A 12278-nucleotide genomic window follows, 5' to 3' on the forward strand; every position below is an offset into this window, starting at 1 on the left:
TTGTAACAGGATGAATGTCCCCGCACGCCCTCTCACCCAAGCACCTTGACGTACCTTGGAAGAAAGCAACTATTTTTAGCAGCCATTTCCACATCCAAGAGAAGCTCTGTTACATTCCCCTGTGCTCAGGTCCTCCTCATGGCCTCCCCAGCACAGGCAGGGCAGGATGCAGAAACTCATGACCAGCTGTGCTCACTGCTCCCCACCCAGCAATCACAGCTCACAAACACTCTGACCCAGCTGGGGTTTCCAGGTGTTTGCTGTTAGCCAGTCCCAACAGCAGACCTAACACTGGGAGTGGGTTTGAATAACCCTCCAATAAAAGATAAACACAGCCAACCATGCTTGCGTGTGCAAAAGTGCAAAAACCCTCTGCTAGCAAATAAATCCCAACACTGAAGCACTGTTAATGACAAAGCACTTCCACCTGCAGGCTCACAGCCATGCAGGAAAACCTCCACAACAATTTCACCAGCATTGCACCCTCTCAAGAGCAGAAAAGAATCTGCAAAAAGCCATTCCCTGAGAGGGCAGCCCTCAGTACGTGTAAAGCCAGACTTCAGTTCTGTCGGTTCTGAAGAACAAAATAATCCCCAAGACCATGGACTGACAGGGAGACCGATGTTGGCAGGGAGGCCAACGCCAGTGCTGCTCTCTGGCCCATAAGATGATGTCAGGAGATGAGAACAAAACGTTGCACCACCCCTGCCTTTGGGACATAAAGCGTTGGGACGCGGCGGTGTGTTGGTCTTGCAGGGGCAGGAAACGCCAGCACTGCTGTGGGGACTTGTTTTTTAAACCAATCCAAATGAGATCTTTGAAACCTGATGGTGCCACGTTCTGCAGAACCCGCAGACTCTCCATGGCTGGCAGCACCGTGGCTGCAGCCGGTCGCTCTCAGACTGAGCGCCCTCAGCTCGTTCACCCACGCAGCAGAGCACGTGCCTTGCTGCCAGACCTGCACAAATGCAGTGCCTCTGCTACCACATTGTAACGGGCGATTTCACCCTGCTTGTTGACCTCACAACAGTTTGGGACCCTCGCGCCGCCTCCAACCAGCACTGTGCCCAGCAGCAAACTTCCAGCCATCTCTCACACCGGTAACGGCCACCACCCGTGTGCCCACATCAACCCCAACCTCAGCAGCAGCCAGCAGGCACAGGGGCTGTGACACCCACACCCAGGCTTCCAGCTCCAGCAGCTCCTTTTGGCCAAGACTGTGACTTAGGACACGTTGAGAATCCAGGTAACCTCAGAACAGGTCTGTACCGTTAGCAGCCTCCAGAAATATTAGCAGAACCCACAGCAATAATGAGAAAGAACATTCAGTGTCTTATGTGACTCCACAGTAATTAAGAGACTCATTTTACATTGCATTTTAATTAAAAGTTGGTTTGTTTTTTGTTGGTTTTTTTTTTTTTAAGAACAGCATACTACATATTAATGGAAATATGTAACTTCAGCCTACAAATGGGACTGTCACCATCTTATTCTTACAATTCAAACATATGAAAAATAAAATATGATATTTAGCTATATAAATTCCCCCGCCCTTTTAAATTATTTTTCTTTTAAATAACAAAAGTATTCACTCTTTCCCAGTACAGTGCATTTGCTATCTGCGAGCCACAAACTAGTAGTCACATCGATGCCAAGGAAATAGCAACACTGTTTGCAAAATATTTAGAGAAAATTAAAAGATATTGCATTCAGCCCAGCGCTTACAAAAGAGACAGTCAGCAAGAATTGAAAAACCAGCACATTTTACAGAGGACCATTATAATAACATAGAAAACAGCGCAGAAGACTTATGTTGGAAAAATATAGTGATTCTCAGCAAGCAGAAACTGAACTTTGGCACTTGCTCATAAAAAGGCCTTTCAAAGCAAAACAGAACAGAAATTCACTTATCCACAGCTCGTATATTTGAAAAAATAAAAAAAAAAAAAAAAAAAAAAAAAGAGACAAGGAATAAAGCAAGAGAAACAATAGAGAAAAGTTTACAGGCCAGGTCACTGCAAATTCAGTACATTCACCTACAGAAGATACAAGCACAATCCTTCATCCAACCATCTCTCCTGGGATCCTGGCCAGGGAAAGACAAGCTCTGGGACAGAGCCCCACCTACAGCTTCTCTGCTTCCACGGAGCCACGCTGGCCACAGCCCCATCTTCACATTGAACAAGAATTGCATTTGTCAGATAACGTTGCCTCCTTATCACAAAATAAAGATTTCTGATCTGAGAATTAAGAAGCAAGACTGTTGCACTCAGACAGTGGCTGTTCTGCTCTACTCACAGTTGCACATAATCACTGAAATATAAGGATTAGGTGATTTCTTTAAAAAGGGCTAAAAAAGAATGGCTTCAATTCAAAGGGGAGACAATAGACTGGAAGGAAGGGCTCCCGTTTAGCCTGTTAATCTCAGTGCTTTGTCAGACCACACATTACCAAAAGGAGTACCAAAGTGAACCTGTGCTAGGCTGCTCCCCAGCCCTGCCAGGAGAACTGGTGCCCTGTAGCAGGGCCTGAGCCAAAGGCAGCTCAGCCCAAAGCATGTTTTTGGATCAGGCCATAAGGAAGGAAGGGCTGCTCTAACCAACGAGTGCTTCTCCCATTGTCAGGCCCAGTGCCCCAGAACTAACAGCTTTTTATTATTTTATTTATTCATTTTTGTACTGAGGCCATTTATTCAATTTATTTTTGAGGAGTTACGGAAGGGCAGAGAGAAAAACCAGTGCTTCATATCGCACAGGAGATTGTCCTACTAAAAGGGGGCACTTGATGGGAAACGCTTGCAGCTACAAATCTAGCAGACGCTCTTCACATGTCTCCACAGGCCACTTAGTTGCACCTCCAAACACATCCACGTTGTTATCAACCCAGGGGATGATGTTGCCAGGCATGTTGGTAGAGCAGTTAGCAATATTCATGATGTCTTCAGCTTTTAATACCCTGTCCCATATATTGAACTGGCTCATCTCCCCAACGAAGGCTTGAGTTGCATCAAATCTTCCTCCAACTGTGTCCTTTAGGCACACAAGAATCAGGATTAGATGAGAAGGTTATTTCAGTTATTTTTTTCCACCAAACTTGCAGACCCTCCCACCCACTGCCACCCTGCTAGAAGGAAGAACAGAATTGCACTGAAGAGCACCTTCAAGCTTCTGGAAGGACCACTGTGAACAAGATGTTATTCCGTGAAACAGTTAAAAGCCCCAGTCTGAAATGGTTAGATCAGAGCAAACAGGAGTAACTGCATATCTCCACACAATGGCACAACAGTCACTTGCAGTTAGAGCTACACTTCACTAGCCCTGCCCCCAAGCAGTGCAGCAGGAAGGCAGCTTTAGATACCAAGTCTGACTTAGGATCCATTTTGCAAGCTTGGCACAAGAAAGCTTCAGCAAGAGCTACACTCAAAGCTTTACAGTTAGAGATTAAACTGTAACTGCAGCACTTTGTCAATTGTCCACGGGGACCACAAGATGGGATCTTTGGGTCTGGATACAGAGGCTTCAGCTGGCTGAACCTCGTAACTCCAACTGTTACTGCACAAGCCTGAAGTGTTTGTTTGCTCAACTTGAAGACCAAAATCACACTGACAGAAAACTGACAGCATAGGACAAGGCCAAGCACTGCACAGGAAAGTGGTAAAAGAGAGTTACAGAAAGATTGCCAGCCATTTAATAGTAAGCTGGAGCATCTGCTATGTCAAGTGTGTTAGGATTCTGATTTACCATTCTGTCACTTATGTCATAGATAAAGACCCACTGAAATCAGCACCAGGACAAAATTAATTCTTCACTGTCTTGCCCAGCTGTGAATTTCAAAATCCTGGAGAAATAATATTTTCTGATATGTATTACAAATCAATGTAATACATAACAAACCAAAAAATAGAGAACAATGTGAACAGAGCCATGAATTCATGGGCAATAGATTAAAGAGATGTTAACTAGATGGAAGATTAAAAATCCCTTGCTTTTTTCCATATTCAGAAGTGACTCATCCTCAATTTCCTAATTGTGTTCTGTTGGCAATACTAATATCTGAGCTTTCTTAGCATTTGCATTTGGAGAGTTATTTTCTTTCACCTTTAATGAGAAACCAAATACATGATGTAGAATTCAAAACTTTGACTTCAGATTCATCTTTAAAGTAGATACCAACTTCTAAGTTAGTCATGAATTCCACTATTGTAAAGATATGGTATGTTACGTACCTAAAAGCCATACAATTCAGCCTAGAGGGAATTCTCCCTAGAAAGTGCATCTATAACAGGTCCTGATAAACCCACATACTCTCCAGTTCCCACTCTTGCTGGTCTGCTCATCCCCATAAATTTTCCTTTGTCTAGTCTGAGGCTCTAGCACTAACATCCTGACTATTCTTGGGATAACGAGGAGGTGGAGGGAGAGAAAAATGAACAATCAATCAATCAATTAAGGGGGATGGCCAATTTGGCTTCAATTAAAAAAAAAAAATGGAAGCAAGCATGATCTGCTTCAGGAAGCTCCTTTTAAAATGTTACTTTCTGTAACTTCAGGGGCTACATTGATAGCTGTCAGCAATCCAGCTGAAAGACCTTCATTTAAGGCATTATGCAGCTGCACTCTGCAGCATTTAGAGTGGAAATAATTTCCAACACGAATATTCTGCATATTTATTACTGAAACAAAACTTCAGTGTGATTATACGAAGTTTCTTTCCTTTCATCTTTTAGATAGCACATACACAATCAGACCAATCATTTAACAGTTTTTCCTCACAGCTGTATGTCTGGAGAGTCTTAATTCTCCTTATTTTAATTGGGCCTTTTTCTTTGTTTTTGTTTTTCTTCATTTTTGTTTAAACAAGCCACACACACCAGTGGAACTCAGTCACTCACATACCTGCTCCTGACCCAGGATCAAGACACCTCCAGGTTTAATTGGGTGCCAAGGGGCAAGATTCTCTCCAGTGCCAAGCTTCTCTCCATCCTGAAAAGCCTCCCACATTCCATCTCTTGTTGTCCATGTTATACAGATATGATGCCATTTTCCATCACTAATGAAGAGAGGAAGCTGGGCAACCTACAAAAACAATAATAGTAATAATTCTGAAGAATACTGAATGCTGCAAACCAAGTCTGTCAGTTCAAGCACAACATTTCTAAAAGGCCAGTATCTATCTACCATCTGCACAGGCATAAATGTCAGGAGCAGATGCCAATTCACATTCTCCTACTTTGTCCTAGCAGTCTTGTCTTCAGGAATTTACTTAAATCTCACTGCTTAACTCTAATTTTCCACCCAGTGTCCACACGTTAAGTTTCTCTCCGGGTCTAAGGTTTGTCTGCACCATTTGCAGTAAGAACTCTGACTTACAGAGCGGACTGCTTCCTGTAGAGCTCAGGGAAGCTATTATGCAGGGATTATCTCCCTTAGGGCTTGGAGCTAAAAACCTACCCAAGTCAAAGACACAAATGCAGTGGGCTACAAAGCAGCTGTGATGTGGGAGGGAGAAAAACATAGCAGAACATGAGTACAACCAACATAAGAAAAAACTGGTAAGACGAGCATGCTCACATCTCTTCCAGACGCCATTACAAACAACCTGCTTTTCTTTGTATTGATTTGGGAGGATGGTAGGACTGTTACAAGTCCTTAACTTGCCACATAACTGAACCAGCCGGGTTGCCCTGTAAAGCTGTAAACACCCAATCCCTTGGAGAGCAGTCAGTTACTAGGAAACATAGCGGGCCAAAGAAAACAAGGAATGGTGCCTGAAAGCAAGTTGTGCTACAGTGCAGCCTGGGCAAAGTTAAGAATCAAGTCTCACTCACAGGGATTCCTACCCGGTCACTGCTCCCAGCAGTTACTTACATTTTGTGACAAACCCAAGCTGAGAGTGAGGAAAAAGGGAGTATTTGATTAATTGTCACTTTCTGTATTAAGACAAAGTCTTGAAAAGTTACATTTAAACTGATGTTCAGTCACTAAACATAATAAAACCAGCAACAATGACGTGCCTTTTGTTCTCTGCTTTCTGCCTGTGTAGTCTTAGCATAACTGAACCCGTAGGATTACAAAGATAAAAATACTGCAGTTGGCTTAGATCTCACAGGTGTCACAGTAGTGTGGCTTCAAATACTGCTTCTGTTCCTTAAAAGCAAACAGAGGGTTACAGACACAAGAATCCGAGGCCTGCTGGTAACTCCAGAGGTGCACAGCTCCCTGTCATGCCCACGCGGTGCACAAAGACGTGCACCATTTGACTTTGTTGAGAGCACTTCTGGTCACGACAGATGGGCGACAACAGAAAAGCAGGCACAGCTCTGGAGCTGGCTGCCTCACAGGGAGCCAAGAGTTCTGAGAGTACCAAGGGCTCAGGCCTAGAAACACCAAGTGTTATTCTGAGCACACAGATGAATAAAGGAGCTAATTGATTCTCACCTTATCGTTAATTAGCAGTTCAATCGGATTATTCCCCCACTCTATGAGGACAATTTCATTAGCTTGACCAGGAACAGCATATGAGAACGGAGTGCCAATTCCAGGAGAAGCACTTGATCTCAGCCATAAACATACAGTGAAAGCATACAGCTCTGGCAGAGTCTTCTTGATCTTCCCATACAAGTAGTTGGTGCGAAGAGGAAGGGACACTTTGAACTCATCAGGTGATTTGAACGCACTGTTACCTAGAATGACATTGAGGAAGAAAAGCCTTTAACGCAAGACAAAACAACGTACATGTAATTAAAGTTAGGAAAAAATATGATTAATATTGAGAATCTTTAATCTTACTTTAGAGAGGGTACACAAAAATATATTGAAGCAGTATTAGCAAATGTTGATTCTACAGCACAGTTAAAATACAACTAGATTTTATATGCAATGTGATAATTACTTAGCTTATTTTTCCTGCTTGCTCAGAGCAAAATATCGGATGGCACACAACTAATGAGAAGCTATTAAATATTTTTCTTTCTTCATCACTCAGCTCATGGCTAGAGGCCTTCTTATTTCACACAATTCAAACTGTTTTAAAAGTTATTTATTGCTACTAAACAAGGAATCTGTGGTACACTCATTATTAAAGCATCACAGCATTTCACAACCGAAGCCTCTTTTCCTAATACTCCCACACAGGGAGCCAGCAGCAGTACCCCCATTTTGCAGGTAGCTGGGCTGAGATAACGGGTTGAAGCTCCCATTCTGGACGGCCAGTCTGAAGTAACAAGAATGAACACATTCCATAAAGTAGAGTTACGTTTAGCAGGACAGATTTCCACCCCAGAGACAAAACCTGTTCTGGAGAGCTGAACCAAAACATAAGGCTGAAGTTCAAAGTGACCCAAAGAAAAATGTGACAGGAAGTTGAGAACTGCCAAGACATGGGACACTGACGTAGCTACCTGCAAGTAATGTTTTAGATTTAGATATATTCACGAGAAGAGAGAAATCCCAAATTGTGTCATTAAATAAAACCCTACAGTTCTGCAGTAGAGCATCAACTTCAACCTTTTAGCTACTTGTTCTTCTGATCTTTACCCACATTCCTGAAACAAACGACATCCCCTGCCAAATTTTCACTCCCATCCAAATGAAGAGCTGCTGCCACAAAAGGTTGCTACAATTTTTATATGAAATTTTTAAACTGTTGGCACTCTGTCAGTTCCCATTCTCAGAAGTGGAAGTGTTGTGACTGTATTTTTTCACAAAAAGAGTGGGTGGAAGAAGAAAGAGCTCCTTCTTGAGGAACTTACAGATATACCGAATTTATAAGCAAATAAAAACAGGGTCTTAGGGCCAACGTTCAGCAATCTCCACTAGGATGGCACAGCCTGTCTCATGTATAATAGAAAATGTACTCCATTGAGAGCATTAGTCATTGTCTGGAAGAGCTAAAGGAAGCAATAATAGGTTGGTAAAGAATAAAAGTATAACCAAGATGAACACACACAGCGAAAGACAGTCCTTGCTCTAAAGAATCTCAATTAATGTTGAACAGGAAGGACAACAAACAGTCATTCCATTTTAGAGGGATTTAGATTTAAAACACAGCAAGTGACTTGTCCATGTTTCCAGCAGCATTGCACACCACAGTTCAGGTCAGGCACCATCAGTTGCAGGACCACTCCTCCCCTCAGCCCTTCTTTTTATCGCATCACATGCTGCAGTAGCAGCAAACAACAGGCAAAGAAATGACCAGAAGACTTTGGCAATCATGGCAGCCGTGTGAACCTCGAGCTCCTCTGCCCCACCGATACACAGGACTTCTGTCACAATTACATACAGAAACCCAAAGTTCGTGCAGCCACCTGAGAAGGTCAGTACTTCTCCATTTACCTCACTTCAGGACAGCCGGGAGCTTACGGCACGCTCGTTAGCCGACTGGAACAGATGCTAGAGAGTGTCATTTACAATGAAAGCACAGGAGAAATCCTATTTTTGGGAGACGTCAGATCACAATAAACATTGACTTCGTGCAGTCTACAGATTGATGAAGCTCTTAGATTGTTATTACCCTCACTTTGGTTTGACTGAGGAACCAAAGGCACAGAAGAGCTAAGCAAACTGCAATGTAACAGACAGCAAATTACACAACCAGAAGCAAACTTGTGCCTCGGTTGCTGGCCCCAACACCCCACTTCCCTGGAGGCTTGCAGGAAGACAGCCTTCTCCACGCACAAAAAACAGAGCTGGGAAGGGGCTATTTTTAACCCAAATAAATTACACATCCTTGTTCTCCCACTGCTGCATCTCTCTTTCTGATGACTTACTGATATGAGTCACATCTTTCAGAGACAGGACTAGCAATACTTGCTACATAAGACACTGACAGACTACAGTTCTCCAGAATATCAGTTACGGCGTAGGCCTTACTTCAGCTCTACGGAAAGCGTCAAACGGAGGTCAGTAGAGGAACTCCTCTCCCTCTTTCCTCACCTTCCACACTTTTATTTAAAAACAATAATGCAGTATTATAAAACAGACTCATTAGCCTTCAGTTTTAAATTAATGGGATACGCGTGTTCACATCATTTTGAAAGCATGTCCATTGGGCTGTTTTCAAGCAGACAGCCATTTACCTTGGAAGATCTTTCAAAGATTGGACAGTGATACCTACTGGTACTGCCCACTCTTAGAAAGATAGTTCTGATCTTCAGCTCTTTTCAATGGGCATCTGTAATTCAAATGAATGAATTCTATTCAAGCTTACAGGTCTCAGCAATAATTAATCTAAGTATCACCAAAATGACTGGGATTAAGAGTGTCCTCCAGTGGCACTGTGTATAGTCTACTGTAAACTCCAAGGGCTACCTGGGAACAGGACACAATTCAAGTACTTGCTGTTACTCAGTGGCATAACCAGCAATAAAATTAGAGACTTTATCCCAGCAGCGATACTTCAAAAAGCAACAGGAAATGGTTCTGGAAAAGATGCCATTTATTACATCAAAAGCAGTTGTGCTAATGTAGCCCATACAATTTCCCAATAAAGAAGGGTAGTTCTTAAGAGTGTACTCAGCGTTACCCCAGCATTTATCACACATCGACATCGTACCACTTCCAGTTTTCACTCATCTCCTTAATATGCCTCTATCTCACAAACACTGAGAATTTCATCCTAAACAGCCCCACATGTCAAGGTAAGAGACAGAAAGCCAAAGCCATGCAGTGGCCTGACAAGCAGGAAGCCTGGGATAGAAGGAAGAAGGGAATCTAAGCATTAGTACTGTTACCTAATACCTAGCACCTTAACCAGAAGGCAGCTGTCTTTCCCTCAAGGCACACATTTATACCAGAGTACTAGATGGGGAGAGAAGGCAACGTAAATCAGCGTGGAGAAGAGTCTAGATTCTGTGCAAATTACCTTTTTCTAATTCAGACACCCTTTCTAGCAATGCATTCAAGGCTGTCTCTGTCTTCTGCCGATGGGCCGATGTCTCATTATGAAGCAAAGATTTTTCATCCTCAAGCTCAGCCACCTTGCTCAGCAGCTGGCGTTCCAGGTCTCCAAGCCTCCGCTGCAGCATCTCCCGCAGGTCATTGGGCAGCGCCGCGTACGACACGTTGGCTCTGAGCTGGTGCTTCAGGGGAAAGAAGGAAAAAACATCATTGTTTCTCAAACAGAAAGTTAAATGTGGATACGTTTCTGACTCGGGGGGGAAGGCAGGATCGCTGAGCTCTCCAGCAAGCACAAAAGAGGCATTGCTTTTTAGCGCTTGTCAAGTTCAGTGCTTTTATCAGCAGTGCAACAAAACATGTCCTGAAACAGAAAGGCACTTTTGTAAGAGGTTTCCTGCATTTCATATGAAGGAACCCCTTCGTACCTTCAAGTTAAAAGAAATCAGCGTAGGAGAGCAGGTCTGATGCATTTCCATTAATATGGGTATACATGGCATATTACTCAGTCTTTCCTTTTCTCACTGCGAATGATGTTGCCAAACAGAAAAACTATTATTTAAACTAAAAAGTTAAAGTACTCAAGTTCCCTCAGTTTCAGTTTGCAGAGCATGGAGTCGGATGCTCTTTAGCCCAGCTATAGATACTAAGAGTGAAAGAATTATCCAAACCACAACCCAGAAAACCAACATGTTAAATAGTGCTGGGATCTCAGATAGCCTACAGCTCCACTGCCTCCTACTCCAGCGGTGTTTCCCTTCTGCAGCCCTAAGAACATAACGGCAGCACGAGGCGCCCCGAGAAGCCGGCAGCGTTTCCAGAAGGTCGTTACACAACCACATCGCTCCGAACTGCATGTGACAGTCCGCTGCTCGCACCTCACAGAGTAACGCCAAAGCAGCCGCTCTCCATCCCCCTGGGCATCGGCGAACCCCTGAGGACGGCCGGAGGAGCAGAGCGCCCAGCGCCGCTCCCGTAGGGAATCGATTATTCTCACACGCACCACTCAGCCGCTGCCCGGAGGTCTCGGCAACCCTCCGGAGCAGGTTAGGAGTTCCCCCTTTCGGTCTAGGGCACCAGGCGCGTTCTTTCTATCCAACGTCAGCCCTAAATACATCACCCGTCCCCATGCCAGCCCCGACAGTGTCCCCGTCACCGCACCCCGAGCCCCATCGAGTCACGTCCCCCAAAAGAAGAGGTTTAGGCGCGAGCACGGGAACCGAGGCAGGAAAACCGTGCCCCATCCGCGCCAAACGGATGCACGCGCTGGCGGAGCAGCCCTCAGAGCGGTGCCGAGAAGCAGAGCCCCGCGCAGCGCCCCGGCCGGGAGGAGAGCTCGGAGCCGAGCGGGGCAGCCGTACCTCCAGGCTCTCCAGGCGGTCCTTGAGGGTCTGCATGGTGCGGCTCAGCTGATCGATGACCTGTGCCGGGTCCCGCGGCAGGTCGCCCATCGTGTCCTTGCCCTTCTCCTTCTTCCACGGCCCCTTGCCGTCGGTCACCTCGCAACGGCTCAGCTTACCGGTGAGCTCGCGGATGGCCTCCCGCTGGCTGCCGATGGTCTCCTTCTGCTGCAAGACCGTCTCCCGCAGTTGCAGCACGGTGGCCTTCAGCTCCTCCTCGGGGGCCGGCGAGCCGCCCTGAGCGGGCACGGGGGGCAGCGGGCAGCCGGCGCCGGCGGCGTCCAACGGCAGCGAGGTGCAGACGAAGCGGCTGCCCGGAGGGCTCTCCCGCTCCATCGCCGCCCCTCGGCCGCCCGCGGCCACGACGAGCAGCAGCCCGGCGACTACGGGCAGCATCCCGGCTGCCGCGCGGAGCGACGGCGGGGCGGCGACGGCGGGAAGGGGACAGCAGCCGATCCCGCCGCGCTGCCGGGAGCCGCCCGCCCCGTCCCCTCGCGCTCCTCGCGCGGCTCTCGCGCCGCCGCCGGCCCGCGGCTCTTATAGGCGGGGCGGGCGCGCGGGGGCTCGCGCCGGTTGGCTGCGGCCTCCGCTGACGCCGCCCGGTCCCGAGGCTGAGAGGGGGCACCGAGCGCTCACCGCCCGCCACGAGCCCAGCGGGACGCCGGGAGCGCGGAGCACCGCCGAGCTGCCGGCCCGCGCCGGCTCGGAGCGCGAGCGCGGCGCCGGTCAGAGCGGAGCGGCGCTCGGCTCTTACAATGGGGAGAAAAAGGGACTGAGGCGTTTCAAGAAGGAGCGTCAGAAATTTCCGTGGAGGACCGTAAGAGCGCCGCGGGTTTCGCTCTATCGCTCGTGAATAGTTTGGAGCGTAATTATTTACCATTTCTGCCCACCCAAGGACGTAGCACGCCGCCGGCCGCCAGGGCAGCACGGCTCCCGCACACACGGGCTGCGCTCTGGCCGCCCCCGAGTACGATTTCTCATTTGG

At 46.7% G+C, this 12278-nt stretch overlaps 1 protein-coding gene across 1 annotated transcript; it reads right to left on the minus strand.

Annotated features, from left to right (window-relative positions):
* Positions 1-1935: 1935 nt before the first annotated feature.
* Positions 1936-11689, minus strand: NPTX2 (neuronal pentraxin 2). Its single transcript, XM_042828290.1, has 5 exons — positions 11255-11689; positions 9862-10078; positions 6438-6682; positions 4896-5075; positions 1936-3029 (listed from the first exon to the last, which is right to left on the minus strand). Exons 1-5 carry the CDS (start codon positions 11687-11689, stop codon positions 2802-2804), a joined length of 1305 nt encoding a protein of 434 aa, XP_042684224.1. The 3' UTR covers positions 1936-2801.
* Between the last annotated feature and the right edge of the window lie 589 nt (positions 11690-12278).

This window comes from Centrocercus urophasianus, unplaced genomic scaffold, assembly GCF_019232065.1.
Source record: "Centrocercus urophasianus isolate 14NV4802_14NV808 unplaced genomic scaffold, USGS_Curo_1.0 seq_29, whole genome shotgun sequence".
In the NCBI taxonomy this organism is placed as follows: domain Eukaryota; kingdom Metazoa; phylum Chordata; class Aves; order Galliformes; family Phasianidae; genus Centrocercus; species Centrocercus urophasianus.